Here is a 23051-nt window from a genome sequence, read left to right as displayed (position 1 = left end):
TGCTCTCCGGGGATAATAATCCTTTTTAAAAAAAATTTGTTCACTCAATCCACGACTGTTTGTGGGACACTGCTGTGCACAATTGGCTGCCGTGTTTCATCCACAAAATATACAGTCAATTCACTTTACAGTATATTCTGTGAAGCGCTTTGAGATGTCTCAGACGTGATAAAGTGCCATATCAAATGCAAAGGATTATTATTAATATATTCTAACTCCCTGCAAAACTCAATGTGGCATTCACAGGAGCGTGCCCACCGCCCCCTGTGCCTCGCCCAGCTTCCAGGCCAATGTAACAACACCCTGAAATGCCCGGCGCCCATTTACAGATAATAACAGGGCAGCAAGGGCCAATTTCAAGGCTGGAATGCAATCTCGGCACATTTGGGCAACGTTTATGAATATCTTATGCTCATGCATGCATCCCTACCTGTGCCCCTCGCTGGGGTTACAGCCTGTAATCACTGACAGGTAACTATTACACTGCACGACCAGACAGTTATCCAGGCCTACGGCACAAGGGAGTTTCTCCCGGGATCCCGGCCGAGAATTCCCCCCCAGATATATTGGCCATTCCCTTGATGTGCATTGTTTGTGGGACAGGCTGTGCACAAAATTACTGCCAAATTTACTAAAAGTTTTGCCCACAAAATATACAGTCAATTCACTTTACAGTATATTCTGTGAAGCGATTTGAGATGTCTAGAAGACATGAAAAGCACTATATCAAATGCAAGGATTATTATTATTATTGATAAGACGGTATATAAAATGCAATTATTATTATTATTATTAAGAGAGATAGAGGCAACAAAGGGACTCAGATTCACAAGAATGAGAGGAGCAGCACAGGTGGGCAGGCCATAACTAATGGCTTTATCTCCAGAGGAATACAATGTAAATGTAGATTTAGTATAAATGGTGTTGCATTTCGACCATATTTGGAGTCCTGCATACAGTTCTGGTCACATTACAGAAATGATATTGTAGCGTTGGAGAGAGAGAGAAAGGACAGTGTAGATTTACAGGGATGTTATCAGGAAGTATGGATATAATAATCCTTACATTTGATATAGAGCCTTATCATGTCATTGAGACATCACAAAGCGCTTCACAGAATACACGATAAAGTGAATTGACTATATATTTTGTTGGCGAAATGCAGCAGCCAATTGCGCACAGCAGTGTCCCAAACAATATAGGAGAGACTTTCCTCTCTGGAAATGGAATGATTTCAGAGGGGACCTGATGGAGTTGGATCTTTAATGTGACAGGCAGGGCATCGGTTTAATCCGAAGGACAGCACCTCCGACAATGCAGCACTCCCCCTGCACTACACTGGAACCTCAGCCTAGATTGTGAGTTCAAAGTTCTGATTTGGGACTTGAGGCCACAACCATCTGAGTCCGAGACAAAGAAGGGTGGGCGGACGAGGTAGAAAAACTGATGAAGGAAAACTCACTCTTCTTCCTCCTCCTCCTCCTCCTCCTCCTCCTCATCATCATCATCATCTTCATCATCATCTTCGTCATCGGCATCTTCATCGCCTTCCGTGCCAGCTTTGGTAGCCGTCACTCCTTTCCCCCCTTTCTCCAACTGGAACAGTTTCTACAAAGAAAGAGAGAAACGGTCAGGGAACGCCATCTTCAGAACATGTGTGTGTCGAGAGGGGAAGGGGAGATACGAGAAAGATTTTACATACATACATCCAAGCTGAGTGAGATACGAGCAACAAGTCCACTTGTTACATTGTCTAGAAACCTCTGGAGAGACCAAGTCATGAGGGAGTTTAGAAAGAAAAAAACTCACATTTTAATAATAATAATTCTTGCATTTGATACAGCACGTTATCACTTGGTTTTTAATCCTGTATCTTAGACTGTATTAAGATCGAGGCTCTCCTGATTGGCTTCCGTCAGCCCCTCCACACCGCAGGCATTGACACTATCACCATCCATGGTTGCACACACCACCTTGCTAAGCCAGTCCGGAACCTTGAGATCTTGTTTGACCCTCAACTATCCTTTCTACCCCACATCTGTGCTATGACCTGCTCTGCCTTCCCCCACCTCCTCAACATCGCCTGGCTCCCCCACAGTCTCACACCACAGGCAGCCGAAACCCTCATACATGCATTCATAATATCCAGGCTCGACTACGCAGGCTCCTTGCTTGTCGGCCTCCCCAACTCCTCCCTCCATAGGCTACAGATCATCCAGAAATCTGCAGCCCATGTCCTCTCCCACACCAGACTCCCTGACCCTATCATGCCCATCCTCGCCCGACTCCACTGGCTTCCCATCACACAGAAGATACAGTTCAAGATCCTGGTTTCAAGATCCTGGTCCTCACCTTCAAAACCCTCCATGGCCTTGCTCCCCCCTACCTCTGGGATCTCCTAACCCCCTACCAACCTACCCGCTCCCTCTGCTCAACAGGCTCCAGCCTGCTTCACTGCCCCCGCTTCGCCCGCCCCACCATTGGCGGGCGGGCCTTCTGCCACTCTGCCCCCACCCTCTGGAACTCCATTCTGCAGTCCCTAACTCTTGACCCCTCCTTTGCCTTCTTCAAGATCCATCACAAGATCCTCTTCCTCGACTGTGCCTTTGGTCACCCCCCCTTCCCCTCTACCCTCCCCAATCCCGACCCCCAGCTTGGGTCCAAAACACTGACTGTCCAGCACTTTGGGACGTCCTCTCGACGTGAAAGGCGCTATACAAATGTAACTTTGTTGTTGTATCATCCAGATTGCCTTACCCACCAAGAGAGGGCTCAAACCCTCACTTATCCAATGTCAAATGACCAACTCATGACTATCCTTGGAGCGGAAGAGGTAAACAGGATCTCCTTGCAGTGGTGATGTCTCCAAGGTGACATGCAGGGCACTGCTGATGACAGCAAGGCCCAGCTTGGCTCATTGGCAGGACCTGAAAGGGTAGACCAGTAACTGGGGAAGAGATTCTTCCCTCTTAGCTCCTGTTAACCCTGCAAGCCAAAGCCCTAATGGGTAGAGTGGTCCTAGCTGGGCAAGCAGTGGGAAAGCTTGCCAGAATTTCACCCCCAAATTGACATGAATTTGCTGCTCAGATATGGTTTGTGGGATGGCACTAGCACAGATTCGCTGTTTTGTTTGCTCCACAGCACTGTTCTACCATATTATATTCTGTAAAGTCTTTTGAGCTATGAAAGACATTTCACAAATGCAAGTAATTATTACTCCTAATAGTAATAATAATAATCCTTAAATTAGATATGGCTCCTTTCATATCTGGAGGACGTCCCAAATCACTTCACAGGATATACTGTAAAGTGCAGTGACTGTTTTATGGGAAATACAGCAGTAATCAGTCATGGAATGAGTGACCAATGTTTTATTTGGGGGATTGTTGACCAGGACACCAGGAAAGAGAAACTCCCTTCTCTTTTCAAATAGTGCCATGGAATCTTTAACATCCACCTGAAGATGTAGGCAGCAACTGTTTAACATTTTATTCGAAGGACGGCACCTCCGACAATGAAACACACACCCAGCACTGCACTGGAGGATGTGTAATTCCAAGTCCCGATGTGGGGCTTGAACCCACAACTTTCTGACTCAAGAGGCGAGAGTGCCACCAAATAAGTCAGGCTGACACACATAAATACCTTCACTTTCCAAGTAGCCATCCATCCATCAATCCATCTCCCTTTGGCATCTCTCAATTGAACCTGTCTTCTGGGGCAGCTCACCCCACATTTTCACCAACTCCCAGTGGTGAAAAAAAATCCTGGCCTCATTTATCTCGGTTCAGAACAGGGAATGAATCTCGGACATTCCTGGGTCTTTAGGAACAATAAGGGTCCAAGCTAGTGAGCCCTCACTCAACACTACCTGTCCCCCGCCCCTCACAGACCAACATTAAAGTGCTTATGATTACTTGAGCTCCATTAGAAGCACCAGTTGCTTATCGACTCCCCCGATCTGCTACAGATTCCTGTGGTTTTCAGTTTAATTAGAAGTCTCTCGTGTGAAACTTTTTTTGTCTCGAGAAAAAGCTTTCTGAAAGTCTAAATGGGCTACATGATTATTTCGGCTACAGTGAAAACACTGGGGCCCACATCCCCCTGACCACTAAGTGCAACCACTTTGAAGAAGTTCAGCTATGAGGAGACCCCTATCATAAGTCCAAATCGTCAACGTTGCTACACTTACTCCTAAGAGGAATTTATTAGAGAATGTTAGCCATTAGTCATAGAAAAGACCTTTCAACCCTTATTCTATGTTGGTGCTCGCTCCCCCACTGGAACTCTCTATTTTAATCCCATTCCCCTGCTCTTTCCCCATCGTGTGCTGGTGCTTGCTCCCCCACTACAGCTCTCTCATCCCAATACAATGAGATATCATTGTATAGGGATGAGGGATAATAATAATAATAATCCTTGCATTTGATATAGCGCTTTTCACGTCGGGAGGACGTCCCAAAGCGCTTCACAGAACACACTGTAAAGTGAATTGACTGCATATTTGTGGGAGAATGCGGCAGCCAATTGCGCACAGCAATGTCCCACAAACAGTAGTGGATTGAGTGAGCAATTTTTTGGAGGGGGAGAGATTATTACTTTCGTAAAGAGATCTGCCAATCCACTAATGACCGGGATCCAACTTACTGCTAGGTAAACAGGGGAGTATCGCCCTGTCCGGGAATCAAAACCGGGTCCTCTCACATTATAAGGTAAGTGCGCTAACTACGCTTTGGGACTCCACCAAAATATACAGTCAATTTACCCGCAAAATATGGTCAATTCAATTTACAATATATTCTGTGAAGTGCTTTGAAACGTTTCAACAACATGATAATGCGGATTATGAAATGCAAGGATTATTATTATTATATTATAAAAATCCTCTAGTTAAGTCGCTCATTCAAAAGCAACAAAGTGTGATGTGAGAAGACGCTGTAAAATTACAAACTCTGTTATCACCTTTTGCTGAGCAAGACTCGCACGTTAAGTGATCTCCTCCTCCCTACCTTCGAAGGGTGTAGAGCACCAGGGGGTGACTCACGTTTAACGGGCATTTTTTTCATGGCACAGCTGTCACCATCCTCCTCAGATTCCGACTCCGACTCGGGCAGCCCTAGAAACAGGAAACCAGGAGACAGTGAGGGCAGGGCATCCAGGCAAAACCGGGAGAGAGGCTCAAATCAAAACCAGCCATTGAGCCATTCAGCAGCCAGGTTCTTTAATCACACCAAATCAGGCTCGAGATGTGTCAGACCACACCCCAGATTACCACATGCAGGTTGTTCACAAAGTCCTGTTACCCACCTCTGTTTTCCTTCTTACAATGAATATTTATTTTCTGTCACAGATGAGTTGAGTGTAACTATGTCTGACACCAGTAACTTCCTCCTCACTCCATCCATATTTCTGAAGATGTCACACCGAACATGGCGATGGATCTGATCATTATCTGCCATGCAAATGACCGATCCTCTGGATGTCTAAATACAGTTAAACGCTTATACTGTATACAAGTACTTCATTGTATACAGTACAAGTGTTTAACTGTATTTAATCTTCTAAATACAATTATCATCATGCTTCCACATGTTTCAGTGAAAAAAAACATGGAGGTAACACTATGCCACACTGGACTAGCAATGTGATTGGATACACGTGCTTAGGACCGGGTGTGTGGGGGAAAGAGAGAGGAACAGGAATAATACTATCCGTTGTATAAAGAAAAATTTGGTCAGCTGATCCACAGATCTTTATGGGACACTACTGTACACAATTGGTTACTGCGTTTCACCCTCAAAAAAAGTCAACCACTTTACAATAGATTCTGAGAAGCACTCGGAGACGTCTCAACAGTGTGATAAGGAGTTATATCAGATGCAAGGATTATTATTATAAACACATGAGGTGGCAGAGCCTGACTTAGATGCCAACATTTGCATTTTGTCAGGGGGAGGGATAAAGAAGGGGTTCAAAAGCGTGGTCAAAAGATAGGTCTTAAGAAGGGTTTTAAAGGTGGGGAGAGGGGGCAAGGAAGAGGGACACTGAGTCAGAGGGATGGTGGGGGGGGAATTAGGTAAGAGACATGAAGCACACACTGAGCCAGGTTGGTAGGATTAAAGGAGGTCACAGAAGTAAGGTGGGGTGAGACGATGGAGGGAAATGTTGGGGAAACACCTATATGAAGCAGAAGGTTGTTGGTTCAAACCCCACATGAGGACTTTGAGCTCACAGTCTAGGCCCACCATTCAAGGGAGCGCTGTATTGTGTGAGGCACCATCCTTCAGGAGATGTTAAACCAGGCCATTATTTTGTCTGGCGACCACTTCACGAGTTTTGATAGCAGGCCACACACTTAATATAGATGCAAATGCTTAATAATAGCTCAAAATCAAATCTTACACTTGTACATACACAAAATAAAGTATATAGACATTCACTAAAATTAGGTTAAATAAAAACTCAGGGAGCAGACGTTTATTCGATATTTATTAATTTATTCACATTTTGATAAGAATGTGAGAAGCTCACTCAATGGGATGAATGAGAGCGCTGATGTGCATTAACCAGACAACTGAAGTCAAGCATTGTCTCCGTTGTTGCAATGCAGAGTACTGCTGCAAGGTGGTCATCAGTCATCACAGATCTGGATTTTGAATTATTGAATTTCATCACAGAAAATGTCTCCTTCCATATGCATTTTGATCCAAACAGCACAAGTACCCTCCGGGCATGAGCCTTTATTTTTGGAAAGGTATATTCATTAAGAGAGGCGTAAAAACTGGAAAGCGGCACTGATTTGAATTGGTCCGCAAGCAATGGATCACATTGCAGGTCAATAGGCTCGAGTTGGAGATCAAATGGGGCTTTGTCAACATCAAATGAGAATGGTGAAGAGACCAAAGACAGGTCATTTTCGATCAAATTGAAATCCTGGAATCGGCGAGAAAATTCGCCATGCAAGTCAAGTAGTGATAAAGTATACTTTTTAAGGCTGTGATCGCAAACAGTAATGCTGCAAATTTGGAAAGTGGGCAAACTGCCTGTTTCCTATCTGATGCAATAAAAGAAATAATTTCATCATAAATGACTTGAAACTGCAATACAAATCATGCACAAAGGCCCCCTTCCATTGCAGCTTTGAATTCAGTTCATTCATGTGGCCCATGATATAAACAGCAAATGTGAAATCAGAGAGCCAATTTGCATCATTCTGCTGTGGGAAATCTGAACCTTTTTGTTTCATGTCCAAAAATAAATCAGTCTCTGTTCTCAGTTCCCACACTATTTTCAAGACCTTTCCTAAACTAAGCCATCTTACATCCATGTGCTTGGATTCCAATTCCTCAAGCAGTTACAAATTGCCTGTGGTTTAATCCTCTTGCTCGAACGTAGTTAACAACTTTCGTAACTGTGTCCGCGACATTGCTTAGTTTTAGAACACTCTTACAGAGGACCTCTTGGTGGATAATGTAGTGTAGAAAAATAGTATTCTGTTCTGGATTTGTTTCTTTGACTTGATCTTGAATTCTTTTCAGTAACCCAACATTTTGCCTGTCAGATTTGGGCTTCCATCGGTGGTCACATTCACCAATTTTTTTCACTACAATTCTAATTTTAGGATACACTTATTTACTGCCTCCAAAAAGTCTTCTCCACTTGTTATATCTTTCATTGACTGCATTGATGCCAATTCTTCTGTGAGCTCAAAATGTTTGGTGATACCTCGAATAAAAATTATTAACTGGGCTGTGTCTTTGACATCACGACTTTCATCGAGTGCCAGTGAAAAACATGCAATTTTTGTAATTTATTTTGTAACTACACACTGTTTTATTTTCTTTATTTATTTCATTTTAATTTATTTTATTTTATTTTCCACCCACATTGGCAAAAAAAATGTAGAAGTCTATTCTTTGTTGATTATTCAGCCTTCAGCGTCCATTTTCCGCTTCTTTGATAAACTCATTTTGAATTAACGTCCATTTCAGTGAAACGTATTGCCAGTTACCGCACACGCGTTTGAAAATTTGCCGATCCGTACATTTCTGACGTCAGCCTGATTCAACACTTAAGGGAGCGTGTGCACGACTAAGCAGTGTGATTCGCTGATGTTTCTGGTCTGATTCAAGTGTGAAATTTGTGCGACTTTCTGACTGAACAAACTATAATTTTTTCTATTGCTAGACAGGGCCGGACAGAATCATTTGGCGGGCTGGATATGGCCGTGGGCCATATTTTGCCTCCCCTGCATTAAACTGAGATCCCATCTGTCGCCTGTTCAGGTAGACATTAAAGATCCCGCGATGCTGATCGAAAAGGGCAGGGAGTTTCTCCTGATTGCCTGGCCAAGGATGGCCCAGATAAAATCAGCACCACTGATCTGTTCTTACAGAAAGACATCCATCCTGCTCCTCCGCTGGCCACGCCACACCATGTCCTCAGATGGAGTGCGTCATTCTCGTGTGATTCTCTCAAAGCAATATGCCCGGTGCTCAATGTGCCATTGGCCAAAACAGTTACTCTTGAAACTCCTCAATGCTCATAGCCACCCTCGCCATCCATGATATCCAGCCTCACCTGCAGGCACAGAACAAGATCTGAGAACAGCATATACTCACAGCATGGAACAATTCTAGTATCAATTGGCAACAGAGATATTGCACAAGATGGTACACTTCCCCCACACCTGAATATCACTTAGTCGGCCTGTGAGACCAGGTGCTCTGAGAATAATTTAAGAAAATCTTATATTCAGTCTTCACTCGGGTGTCGTTTCCTGCAGTTCTTAAAAAGGAGCTGAGTGGCTTCCAAATTCAGGTTGCATTTTATAATATTTGGATTTTCATATAGTACCTTATCAGGTTGTTGATAAGTCTCAAAGTACTTCACAGGATATACTGTAAAGTGGGAGTGATTATATGTTTTGTGGGTGAAACGCCATGGAGTGAGTGACCAATTGTATTTGAAGGATTGTTGGCCAGGACACCAGGGGAGAAAAACTCCTTTCTCTTTTCCCAATAGAGACATGGGATCTTTAACATCCACCTGAACAGGCAGTCAGAAGGTGGGTTTAACATTTCATCCGAAGGATGGAATTTTGTGGGATGTCACTGTACACAAATTGGCTGCCGGTTTCACCTGCAAAATACATAATGTCTGGTTTACAAAATATCCTGGGAAGCGCTTTCAGACATCCTCGCGACGTGAAATGTAGGGATCATCATTAATATTATTTTTTTTAAAAAACACAGAATCCTGACCAAATCTGAAACTTAAAAAAGAGGTCTCGCAAGCTGAGATGAGGTGGAATTTCAGGTGTCCAGGCTTGTGGCCAAGACTGTTCTTTTAAATTTCCTTAACGCATGCAATACAAACAGACAGACGCACAGAGACTCACCAGAATGATTTCTGACGCAACCAGCAACATAGGAATCATCTCCCTCCAGGGTGTCAATGGTAAGAAATCCTCCTGCATATCCTCTTTTAATGAGTGGATCCTGGAGTGGTGGAAATCCAGTCGAATCCTGGAATGACACGAGTTGTGCGATTCTGGATCGTCGCAAACCCTCGGGATCTGGGAGCAGCACGTCCCGCCTCAGTGCCTTGGTGGGCCTGGCGGTTTGACAAGGGAAGAACTTTTCACTCCATCGGCTCGAGCTGGGGGAGCAGGGTGTTGTGGTCGGTGCTCTGAGAGAGCAAGGTGCAAAGCCACTGTATTGCATGGCCTGTTCCATTCCCGCAACCGTCCACTGCTCAAGCAATCTGAAGCCATTGGCACAGGCAGATAAAGAGGAATATAGTTTAACCATCATAAAGCACGCAGATCACTTGTAGCTGTGTTGTTGAGCATTCGCCTCGCAAGCAAGAGGACACAGGTTTCATTCTCAGGCAGAGCAAAACCGTAGGCAAGTTTCCTTACTCCACACGCCACTGTTTACCCAGCAGTAAGTAGGAACCTGGTTGTTAGTCAATTGGCAGATCGCTTTCAGGGGTAATAATCCCTCAAAAAAAGTTGGTCACTCAATCCAAGACTGTATGTGGGACATTGCTGTGCACAATTGGCTGACACATTCGCCCTGAAATATACTGTCAATTCACTTTACAGTGTAGCCTGTGAAGTGCATTGAGGATTCTCAACAATGAAATAAGGCGCTATATCAAATGCAAGGATTGTTATTATTATAGATCTGTCAAGATATACAACTGGCTCCTCTCACAAGACAATGAATTGCTCTACCCCAATACATCATTAGTGTCTCTCAATGTCCCAGCCAACAATCTTCCACACTAAATCTGGCCAGTCACCCCAAGGCTCTTTGTGGGAACCCTGCTGTGCCAAAAAAAAGTCTACCACTCTTGCTTTCAAAAACAGTCACTACACTTGACAAATACAATGTGAGCAAGAATGTATTTGAGATGTTTCTAAGTGATGCAAGTTCTTTCTTACTCTTTCTAACACCCCCACTCCCCCCACCCTCACCCTGTAAATGCTCTGAGATTAAAAGTTTCAATGGGCTACTTTATTTTATATTGAACAACTTAACAACATTGAAAACCTAATATTGGTGTTAGCCTGGCTCAGCAGGTACTACTTTGGCCTCCGAGTCACAAAGTAGTGGGTTTAAACTTTAACGTTGAGACTCTGAACTCAGTCTAGGCTGACACTCCAAAACAGAGGCGTTCTGTAGCCTATTGGTTAGAACACTCGCCTCGCAAGCGAGAGGACCCAGCTTCGATTTCCAGGCAGGACGAAACCTTAGGCAAGTTTCCTTAATCCACACATCTCTGTTTATCCAGCAGTAAGTAGGAACCCAGTTGTGAGTTGATTGGTGGATCACTTTCCGGGGTTAATAATCCATCCAAAAGAAAACAAATATATTTGGTCACTCAATCCACAACTGGTTGTAGGACACAGTCACTGCACTTCACAGTAAATCCCGTGAAGGGTTTCGAGAAATCCTCTCAATGTGAATGGCATTATACAAATGCAAGCATTATTATTCAGATTAATAATACCCCATTTATCACCACAGATCATTTACTCCCAGTCTCTCACCTTTTCTCCAAAACCTTAGTGCTCAGACTTCTAGCATCTTATAGTAATAGACAGCAGGGTCCTCAGGGACTGAAAAGGCAGTTGATCATTCATCCCGATCCCCAAACACTGAGAGTAGAGCTTTACAAACAGCCCCCAATCAATGTGGACTGTGCACATGGTGTCCACATGTTACCCCATGTGTTTTGTTTTTTTACAGTGCACTGACCAACAACGGAAACACATGAAAAAATGATAATTGTATTAGAAGCACTTCAGTACAGGGGTAACAGGACTTTGTGGACTTCCTGTACAGTCAATCAGAGCCAGTCACTGAGGAGCAGGAAACGTACCCACGATGTGCTCTCCGCTGATGTAGACAGGACCCGAGCCAGATTTCAGGTGGAACGAGACCGGAGGCGACACTTCAAACCCTCCCAGACTCATCTGAAACACAAGACTTTGTTAGGCGAAAGAAGACCACGGTCCATCTACAACCACAACTTGCATTTATATAGCACCCTTCACGCGGGGTAGGGTCCACCATCCTGGTAATCATTTGACATGTCGTGTCCCAAACTATATACACAAAGCAAGATTTCCTCACACCGTGTGCTGACTCCAAACAAAGAATGAGAACGTTAAACAACAACTTGTATTTATAAAGTGCCCTTCACGCGGGGTAATGTCGGGAGTGCTTGACAGTGGCGGAGTCTGACACTGAGCCAAGGGGAGAGGGGCGAGAGAGGTGACAGTAAGCACATTCAAAAAGGAAGATCTTTATGCGGGATTTGAAAGTGGCAAGGGAGGGGGCAAGGTGGAGGGATTCAGTGTGAAAGTTCCAGAGTTTAAAGATCCTATTCAAAAAGAGAAGGGAGTTTATCTCTCCTGGTGTCCTGGCCAACAATCCCCAGATAAAGCTGGTCGCTCATTTCATGGTTCAGGGCTGTGAAGGACAAGTTTAGTTCAGACACCAGGAAGTGTTTCTTTACACAAAAATGGAAATCGACAGTTGGAACGGAAGTTACAGAAGTTGAGGCAGGGACTCTGGGACTCATCGAAAACCAGTTTGTCGCAGGAATGGAAGGACTGAAGGACAGAACTAAATGGGCCAAAGGGCCTGCTTCACCTGTACAGCTTCTGTGGAGTGACATGCAAGACTCAGACCCAGACCGGGGTGGGGCGTTGATAGGGCAGAGAGCTTTTATCTAGATTAACTTCCTCTTTGATCACACTTACAGTCACTCTCCTACACCCACCCTTCCTCCTCTCCACCCCTCCTGATCCTAACCCCAGCTCAGGTGGAAATCCCTGAGTGTCCAGCTTTGGATGTGCTATAGGTGATATACAAATGTATATTTGTATACGCAGGGAACGCTAGTCCCCGCAAAGGGCACTATATAAATGCAAGTTGTTGTTTATACAAATGTAAATTGTGGCTATGATGGGAGCCAGGAGTCTGTTAGTGAAGACATGGAACCCAGATGGTGGGTGTAAACTACTAGTGCAAGAAGCAGAGACACTTACTGTGGTCAGGATTGAGGGTCTCAGAGTGGTTAAAGGCACTTTGGTCATTTTCCCGCTCGAGTTCATGGCTTCCAGCTCGATCAGATGTACCTCATCTTTGGCCTCGGAGCCCACACACACCTACACACAGGGCAAAGAGTCAAGAAAACCCTCCTATAAATATAATGGGAGTCCTGTAGCTCAGTGGTTAGAGCAAGCGAGAGATCTGGTTTCAATTCCCGGCAGGGTGAAACCTTGGGTAAGTTTCCTTACTCCACACGCCCTCAAGAAAAAAAAACAATAATAAATTGGTCATTTCAATCCACGACTGTTTGTGGGACACTGCTGTGCACAACTGGCTGCTGCGTTTTGCCCACAGATATACAGTCAATTCACTTTACAGTATATTCTGTGAAGCGCTTTGAGACGTCTAGAAGACGTGAAAAACGCTTCACGTCTTCTAGACGTCTCAAAGCGCTTATTATAATAATTATTAATAATTATTATTTTATTATTAATTATTATAATAATCCTTACATTTGATATAACGCCTTATCACATCTTCAATTGCACACAACAGTGTCCCACAACCAGTCATGGGTTTGGAGGGATTATTACTGAAAGTGATCCGCCAATCGACTAACAACCAGGTTCCGACTTACTGCTAGGTAAACAGAACATGTGGAGTAAGGAAACTTGCCTAAGGTTTCACCCCCTCAGGAATCAAACCCGGGTCCTATTGCTTGAGTGCTCTAACCACTACTCCACAGGACTACCTGGTTGTTAGTTGATTGGCGGATCATTTCCTGGGTGTAATAATCCCTTAAAAAAAATCCACTCAATCCACAACTGTTTGCAGGACACTGCTGTGCCATTTGGCTACTGCATTTCGCCCACAAAATATAGTCAATTCACTTTATAACATATTCTGTGAAGTGTTTGAGACGTCTCTCAACGACATGATAAGGTACTATATCAAATGCAAAGTTTATTGTTATAATTCAGCCTCCCGACATAGCCCATGAAACCGCCAGGATTTGAACCAGCTATCTATTGGTCCGTAAACCAGCTTTATTAATTCCGACACTGCCTGGCTCACATCCCGTGATGAGCAAAAAAAACCAATATAAATACAAGCTGCTCTATTTTTCGTCCGTAAGAAATCAGAGGGAGTTTTGGAAGATTCAGTTTTGAAGCCACGTACATTTACAGAAATAGAAACTGGCTTTGAAATTAGACCAAATTGAACAGGTTTTCAAATCTTCTTCACAATGGCTTTAAACCAATGGTCTAAAGACTAAGATCTGGAGAATTCTGAGGTCTGATTTTACCTGATGCCCAAGTAATACAAGGCAGCCACCTGGTGGTAACAAGCAGATACTACAACAGAGGAATCACAGGTAAATTGGTTCAGAAGGCAGTTTGCTCCATTGCACACTCTGTAAAGGGACCTGAGTTTTTCCCCAGTGTCCTGGTCAACATCCTAACTTTATTTGATCATTCATCTAAGCTGTACTTTCAGCCACTATGCCCCGAAACCCTGGAATACTCTCCCTCTATTCCTCTGCCTTGCCCCCACCTTTCCTACCTTCAGGTCAACAACAACAAGATTGCATTTATAGAGCGCCTTTCACGTCGGGAGGACGTCCCAAGGCGCTGGACAGTTGGGTCGGGACCCGAACAGTGGGGAAATGGTCAGGGTGAGGGGAGGGGAGGGAGGGAGCGAGGAGGGGGGAAATGGTCAGGGTGAGGGGGGGAAGGGAGGGAGCGAGGAGGGGGTAGAGAGTCGAGAGAGGAGCTGAAGGCTCGGTCAAAGAGAAAGGTCTTGAGACCGGCCTTGAAGGAGGAAAGGGAGGAGGCGGCGAAGGCACTGGGGGATAGAGTTCCAGAGCCTCGGGGCTGAGAGGCTGAAGGCCCGGCCACCGATGGTAGGGCGGTTGGGGCGGGGGATGTGGAGCAGACCGGAGCCAGAGGAACGGAGGGTACGGGCAGGTAGGTAGGGGGATAGTAGGTCGGAGAGGTAGGAGGGAGCGAGGCCGTGAATGGCCTTGTAGGTGAGGATGAGGATCTTGAATTCGATCCTCTGGGGGATGGGGAGCCAGTGGAGGCGAGCGAGGGTGGGAGTGATGTGGTCCCGAAGCCTGGTGCGGGACAGTACACGAGCTGCAGAGTTCTGAATGACCTGCAGTGTGGAGGGAGGTGCCGGGAAGGCCGGCGAGGAGAGAGTTCCCGTAGTCCAGCCTTGAGATGATAAAGGCGTGGACCAGAGTTTCAGCCGCGTGAGGGGTGAGGTAGTGCCGTAGTCTGGCGATGTTCCGGAGGTGATGGAAGGCGGTGCCAGTTGTGGCGGTGCCAGTTAAGGCGCGGATATGAGGAAGAAAGGACAGCTCAGGGTCGAACAGAACATTTTGCAGCAATTGCGTGTAGTGACTGTCAGTAAAACGCAACAGCCATTTGTCTACAAAGTTTCACAAACATCCATAACAACAAGTTGCATTTATATAGCGCCCCTCACCCAGGCTAACATCCCAAAGCACTTGAAAGTGGCAGACTCTGACGCACAGGATGGGGGAGGTGACCGTGGGTACGGTCGAAGAGAAAGGCCTTCAGGCTTGACCTGAGCCAGCCGAGCGGAGGCAACGGGTGATGGAGGCAACGGGTGATGGGCAAACCACATCAGGTCCACCATTGATGCGCGTGCACGTGAGGTAATTTGAATCGTTTTCAAATCCCTTCATGCCCTCACTCCTCCCTAGCTTTCCAATTTGTTCATCTTCCACTCCATCACCCGTTGCCTCCGCTCGGCTGGCTCAGGCCATCGGTGGCTGTGCTTTCAACCACTATGCCCCGAAGCTCTGTATATTTTGTAAGTGAGCTCTGTCCCCCAATCCCTCCGCCTTGCCCCCTCCCTTCCCACTTTCAAATCCCGACTAAAAACCTTTTTTTTGGTCATTCTTACAGTCAACTCCCACCTCCCCACACCCTCTACCCCTGGCTCTGCCAACGTTAAGCGCTCTGGGACCATGTTATGATCACCTGTGAATTTAACCATACAAGATGGCCCCCTACAACTTACAAACCAACAAGGGAAACAAAAGTCCCCTTATTCTGTGATAATAATAATAATAATCCTTGCATTTGATATAGCGCTTTTCACGTCTTCCCGACGTCTCAAAGCGCTTCACAGAATAGACTGTAAAGTGAATTGACTGTATATTTGTGAGCGAAACTCAGCAGCCAATTGCGCACAGCAGTGTCCCACAAACAGTCGTGGATTAAAATTGACCAATTTATTATTGTTGTGGAGGGATTATTATTAGGTGTGTGGAGTAAGGAAACTTACCCAAGGTTTCGCCCTTCCTGGAATTGATGTAGGTACATTTGGGGCTCACCGTTCTCAGAACAAGCTGGTGAGCTGCTCGCCCACATTCCACCTTGAACTTGTATTCCTTTCTGTCTCCCTTCAGCATACATCCTGCAAAACAATAATCCATGCATTCAATACAGCGTCTTATCACGTTATTTAGATGTCTCAGAGGAGTTTACTATAAAATGGATTAACTGTGTATTCTGTAAGTGAACGCAGCTGGACATTTGTGCACAGCAATTTCCTACAAATAGCCCCATTCTAACCTGGGGAATTGCTGACCAAGATGCCATGAGAAACCCCCTTATCTTTTTCAATAACATCACAGAATCTGTAAGATCTGTAACTGAAAAGGTGCAGACAGCACCTTGGTTTGACATCTCATCCTAAGGATTGCACCTGGGCAATGTATCTCTCCCCCAGCAAAGCACTGGAGCGTCAGCCTAAACGTATGTACTGAACAGTGAATATTGACCAACATGCAGAATGGAATACAGGAAATGCGACCATTCGTGTAGTCATATCATCTGTTTGCATCTTCCATGTAAGGCCAGTTTGACAAAAGGAAGTGAGAAACAAGGAACAAAAAGGTCCTCACTCTTTCCACCTGGACCCTCTCCATTGGCAATAAATATCCCAAGAAGCTTTTACAAGAGAAGGGCATTTTTCTCTCTCCCGGTGTCCTGGCCACCAATCCCCAAGATGTAAGTAATTCGATTTATTGAATGCTTCATGTGCAAACGAAAACAGTAACTATAGTTACCTGTAATTCCCTGTGAAGCACTTTGAGACTCTGGCATTAGGCTCTGGAAATACATATTCTTTCTACAATAAATCTCACATAAGTTGTATCAGTTGGGACCATACATTTAATGACTCTGGAACACTCTTCCTCTTTCAGCTTCCACCACCCTTTCAGGCAATGCATTCCAGATCTGAACAACTCGCTGTGTGAAAACATTTCTCCTCACTTCCCCTCTGTTTCTTTTAAAAACTGTTTCAAACCAGTGCACTTGGGTTACCAACCCACCCGCCAGTGGAAATAGTTTCTCCTTGTTCACTCTATCAAATCCCCTCATAATTTTGGAAACTTCTCTTAAGTCTCCTCTTAACCTTCTCTGCTCCAAGGAGAATAATCCCAGCTTCTCTCGCCTCTCCTGATAACTGAAGTCCCTCATTCCTGGGACCATCCTGGAAAATCTCCTTTGCATCCTCTCCAATGCCCTGACATCCTTCCTAAAGTGTAGTGCTCAGAACTGAACACAGTCTCGAGCTGAGGCCTAACCAGTGTTTTATATAAAGGTTCATCATAACTTCCTGACTTTTGTATTCTCTGCCCCTATTTATAAAGCTTAGTGTCCCGTATGCTTTTTTAACAGCTTTATCTCCCTCTCCTGCCACCTTCAAAGATTTACTGATATGAACCCCCAGGTCTCTCTGTTCCTTCACCCCCTTTAAGATTGTACCATCAGCTTATATTGCCTCTCCTTATTCTTCCTCCAAAATGCATCACTTCGCATTTCATTAAACTTCATCTGCCACGTGTCTGCCCATTTTACCAGTCTGTCTATGTCCTCTTGCAGTCTGCTACTATCCTCCTCACTGTTTGCTACTTCTCCTAGCTTAGTATCATCTGCAAACTTGGGAATTGTACTCCCTACACCCAAGTCCAGGTCATTTTTTGTACAGGGGAGTAAAATTTGCAATCCTCCAGTCCTCCGGCACCACTCCAGCGTCCAAGGAGGACTGAAAGTTTAGGGCCAGAGCCTCCTTGGACACACTCCAAGTTATGTCAAATGTGCATAGAATATAAACTCTTGGAACAGGAATTAGGCAGATTTACGAATTAGACGATTATACCTTTTATACAAATAGACCTGATAAGAGTTCAAAATTCTCATCCTCGCCTTGAAGGCCCTCCATGGCCTTGCCCCTTCCTACCTCTGTGACCCTGGTAATCACATATCAACCCGATTGCGCCCTCCGCTCAGTAGGCCTGCTCCACGTCCCTGCCCAACACGCCCACCATTGGCAGTTGAGCCTTCAGCCTCTCTGCCCCAACCCTTTGGAACTCCATCCCACATTCCCTTTGCATCGTACCCTCCCTTTCCTCCTTCAAGGCACGTCTCAAGACTGTCCTCTTTGACCACACCTTCAGCCACCCTCCAACCCTACAATAATAATCCTTGCATTTGATATAACGCTTTTCACGTCTTCTAGACGTCTCAAAGCGCTTCACAGAATATGCTGTAAAGTGAATTGACTGTATATTTGTGGGCGAAACGCAGCAGCCAATTGCGCACAGCAATGTCCCACAAACAGTCGTGGATTGAAGTGACCAATTTATTATTGTTTTTTGGTTTTGGAGGGATTATTATTACGCTCTGTGTGGAGTAAGGAAACTTGCCCAAGGTTTCACCCTCTGCCTGGAATTGAACTCAGGTCTCTCGCTTACAAAGTGAGTGCTCTAACCACTGAGCTACAGGACTCCACAAATCCCATCCCTCCCTGCACCCAACACCCACCACACCCCAAACCGGATCGCTGACTGTCCAGCACCTCCCATCCTCCCAATGTGAAAGGCGCGACAGAGATATAATTTTGTATTTGTAATACAAAGCATTGTGAGCGGATGACATGAAGAAGGACACAATGCTTTCAGGAAAATGACATAAACCACAACACCCGACACACACACAGCCCTGACACAACCCCCTCCCCAACACACACACAGCCCTGACACAACCCCCTCCCCAACACACACACACAGCCCTGACACAACCCCTCCCAACACACACACACACAGCCCTGACACAACCCCTCCCCAACACCACACACAGCCCTGACACAACCCCCTCCCCCACACACACACACACACAGCCCTGACACAACCCCCTCCCCAACACACACACACACAGCCCTGACACAACCCCCTCCCCACACACACACACACACAGCCCTGACACAACCCCCTCCCCAACACACACACACAGCCCTGACACAACCCCCTCCCCAACACACACACACAGCCCTGACACAACCCCCTCCCCAACACACACACAGCCCTGACACAACCCCCTCCCCAACACACACACAGCCCTGACACAACCCCCTCCCCAACACACACACACAGCCCTGACACAACCCCCTCCTGACACAACCCCCTCCCCCAACACACACCACACAGCCCTGACACAACCCCCTCCCCAACACACACACACACACACAGCCCTGACACAACCCCCCCCCCAAACACACACACACACAGCCCTGACACAACCCCTCCCCCACCAACACACACAGCCCTGACACAACCCCCCCCCCCCCCCAGCCCTGACACAACCCCCTCCCCAACACCACACACACAGCCCTGACACAACCCCCTCCCCAACACACACACACAGCCCTGACACAACCCCCTCCCCAACACACACACAGCCCTGACACAACCCCCTCCCAAACACACACACACAGCCCTGACACAACCCCCTCCCCAACACACACACACAGCCCTGACACAATCCCCACACCACAGCCCTGACACAACCCCCCCCCCAACACACACACACAGCCCTGACACAACCCCCTCCCCAACACACACAACACAGCCCTGACACAACCCCCCTCCCCAACACACCACACAGCCCTGACACAACCCCTCCCCAACACACACACAGCCCTGACACAACCCCCCCCCAACACACACACACACAGCCCTGACACAACCCCTCCCCAACACACACAGCCCTGACACAACCCCCTCCCCAACACACACACAGCCCTGACACAACCCCCTCCCCAACACACACACACAGCCCTGACACAACCCCCTCCCCAACACACACACACACAGCCCTGACACAACCCCCTCCCCAACACACACACAGCCCTGACACAACCCCCCCCAACACACACACACAGCCCTGACACAACCCCCTCCCCAACACCACACACACAGCCCTGACACAACCCCCTCCCCAACACACACACAGCCCTGACACAACCCCTCCCCAACACACACACAGCCCTGACACAACCCCCTCCCCAACACACACACAGCCCTGACACAACCCCCTCCCAACACACACACACAGCCCTGACACAACCCCCTCCCCAACACACACACAGCCCTGACACAACCCCCTCCCCACACACACACACAGCCCTGACACAACCCCCTCCCCAACACACACACACAGCCCTGACACAACCCCCTCCCCAACACACACACACACAGCCCTGACACAACCCCCTCCCCAACACACACAGCCCTGACACAACCCCCTCCCACACACACACACAAGCCCTGACACAACCCCCTCCCCAACACACACACAGCCCTGACACAACCCCCTCCCCAACACACACACAGCCCTGACACAACCCCCTCCCAACACACACACAGCCCTGACACAACCCCCTCCCCAACACACACACACAGCCCTGACACAACCCCCTCCCCAACACACACACACAGCCCTGACACAACCCCCTCCCCAACACACACACACACAGCCCTGACACAACCCCCTCCCCAACACACACACACACAGCCCTGACACAACCCCCTCCCCAACACACACACACAGCCCTGACACAACCCCCTCCCCAACACACACACACAGCCCTGACACAACCCCCTCCCCAACACACACACAGCCCTGACACAACCCCCTCCCCAACACACACACACAGCCCTGACACAACCCCCTCCCCAACACACACACACAGCCCTGACACAACCCCCTCCCCAACACACACACAGCCCTGACACAACCCCCTCCCCAACACACACACACAGCCCTGACACAACCCCCTCCCCAACACACACACACAGCCCTGACACAACCCCCTCCCCAACACACACACACAGCCCTGACACAACCCCCTCCCAACACACACACACACAGCCCTGACACAACCCCCTCCCAACACACACACACAGCCCTGACACAACCCCCTCCCCAACACACACACACAGCCCTGACACAACCCCCTCCCCAACACACACACAGCCCTGACACAACCCCCTCCCAACACACACAGCCCTGACACAACCCCCTCCCCAACACACACACACACAGCCCTGACACAACCCCCTCCCAACACACACACAGCCCTGACACAACCCCCTCCCCAACACACACACACAGCCCTGACACAACCCCCTCCCCAACACACACACAGCCCTGACACAACCCCTCCCACACACACACACAGCCCTGACACAACCCCCTCCCCAACACACACACACAGCCCTGACACAACCCCCTCCCCAACACACACACACAGCCCTGACACAACCCCCTCCCCAACACACACACAGCCCTGACACAACCCCCTCCCCAACACACACACACACAGCCCTGACACAACCCCCTCCCACACACACACACACAGCCCTGACACAACCCCCTCCCCAACACACACCACACAGCCCTGACACAACCCCCTCCCCAACACACACACACAGCCCTGACACAACCCCCTCCCAACACACACACAGCCCTGACACAACCCCCTCCCAACACACACACAGCCCTGACACAACCCCTTCCCCAACACACACACACAGCCCTGACACAACCCCCTCCCCAACACACACACAGCCCTGACACAACCCCCTCCCCAACACACACACAGCCCTGACACAACCCCCTCCCCAACACACACACACAGCCCTGACACAACCCCCTCCCCAACACACACACACAGCCCTGACACAACCCCCTCCCCAACACACACACACAGCCCTGACACAACCCCCTCCCCAACACACACACACACACACAGCCCTGACACAACCCCTCCCCAACACACACAGCCCTGACACAACCCCCTCCCCAACACACACACAGCCCTGACACAACCCCCTCCCAACACACACACACAGCCCTGACACAACCCCTCCCCAACACACACACAGCCCTGACACAACCCCCTCCCAACACACACACACACACAGCCCTGACACAACCCCCTCCCCAACACACACACACACAGCCCTGACACAACCCCCTCCCCAACACACACACACAGCCCTGACACAACCCCCTCCCCAACACACACACACACACAGCCCTGACACAACCCCCTCCCCAACACACACACACACAGCCCTGACACAACCCCTCCCCAACACACACACACAGCCCTGACACAACCCCCTCCCCAACACACACACAGCCCTGACACAACCCCCTCCCCAACACACACACAGCCCTGACACAACCCCCTCCCAACACACACACACACACAGCCCTGACACAACCCCCTCCCCAACACACAACGCCCTGACACAACCCCTCCCCAACACACACACACAGCCCTGACACAACCCCTTCCCCAACACACACACACAGCCCTGACACAACCCCCTCCCCAACACACACACACACAGCCCTGACACAACCCCCTCCCCAACACACACACACACAGCCCTGACACAACCCCTCCCCAACACACACACACACAGCCCTGACACAACCCCCTCCCCAACACACACACACAGCCCTGACACAACCCCTCCCCAACACACACACAGCCCTGACACAACCCCCTCCCAACACACACACAGCCCTGACACAACCCCCTCCCCAACACACACACAGCCCTGACACAACCCCCTCCCCAACACACACACACACAGCCCTGACACAACCCCTCCCCAACACACACACAGCCCTGACACAACCCCCTCCCAACACACACACACACAGCCCTGACACAACCCCCTCCCCAACACACACACACACACAGCCCTGACACAACCCCCTCCCAACACACACAGCCCTGACACAACCCCCTCCCCAACACACACACAGCCCTGACACAACCCCTTCCCCAACACACACACACACAGCCCTGACACAACCCCCTCCCAACACACACACACAGCCCTGACACAACCCCCTCCCCAACACACACACACACAGCCCTGACACAACCCCCTCCCCAACACACACACAGCCCTGACACAATCCCTCCCCAACACACACCACAGCCCTGCCCCCCCCCCGGGCCCAGCTGGTCCTCACCGAACATGTAGACACTGGGGGTGACCAGACTCGGGTACTGCGGGTCCCTCTTCTCCTCCATCGCTTCTCTCCCCTGCGGACCGGAAGTCGCGTCCTGGCGCAG

General features: G+C 48.2%; 1 protein-coding gene across 1 annotated transcript; it reads right to left on the bottom strand.

The window, feature by feature from the left end:
* Positions 1-1458: 1458 nt before the first annotated feature.
* LOC103187265 (nucleophosmin) lies at positions 1459-23051 on the bottom strand. The gene is made up of 6 exons (XM_007906681.2): positions 22949-23051; positions 15937-16019; positions 12566-12685; positions 11392-11485; positions 5010-5116; positions 1459-1608 (listed from the first exon to the last, which is right to left on the bottom strand). The coding sequence occupies exons 1-6, from the start codon at positions 23007-23009 to the stop codon at positions 1459-1461; spliced, it is 615 nt and encodes a 204-aa protein (XP_007904872.2). The 5' UTR covers positions 23010-23051.

The sequence above is a fragment of the Callorhinchus milii genome, unplaced genomic scaffold, assembly GCF_018977255.1.
Source record: "Callorhinchus milii isolate IMCB2004 unplaced genomic scaffold, IMCB_Cmil_1.0 Scaffold1, whole genome shotgun sequence".
Taxonomy (NCBI): Eukaryota; Metazoa; Chordata; class Chondrichthyes; order Chimaeriformes; family Callorhinchidae; genus Callorhinchus; species Callorhinchus milii.
Note: the sequence above shows the minus strand (reverse complement) of the source record. Positions and strands in the feature narration are given on the sequence as shown.

Coding starts and splice junctions, on each gene's coding strand:
- LOC103187265 (XM_007906681.2), bottom strand. CDS start 23,009: ATGGAGGAGAAGAGGGACCCGCAGTACCCGAGTCTGGTCACCCCCAGT. Junction 12,686..15,936: donor ACCAGCTTGTTCTGAGAACG/GTGAGCCCCAAA, acceptor CCCTGTGTGTAG/GTGTGTGTGGGCTCCGAGGC. Junction 11,486..12,565: donor GACCCTCAATCCTGACCACA/GTAAGTGTCTCT, acceptor CTTGTGTTTCAG/ATGAGTCTGGGAGGGTTTGA.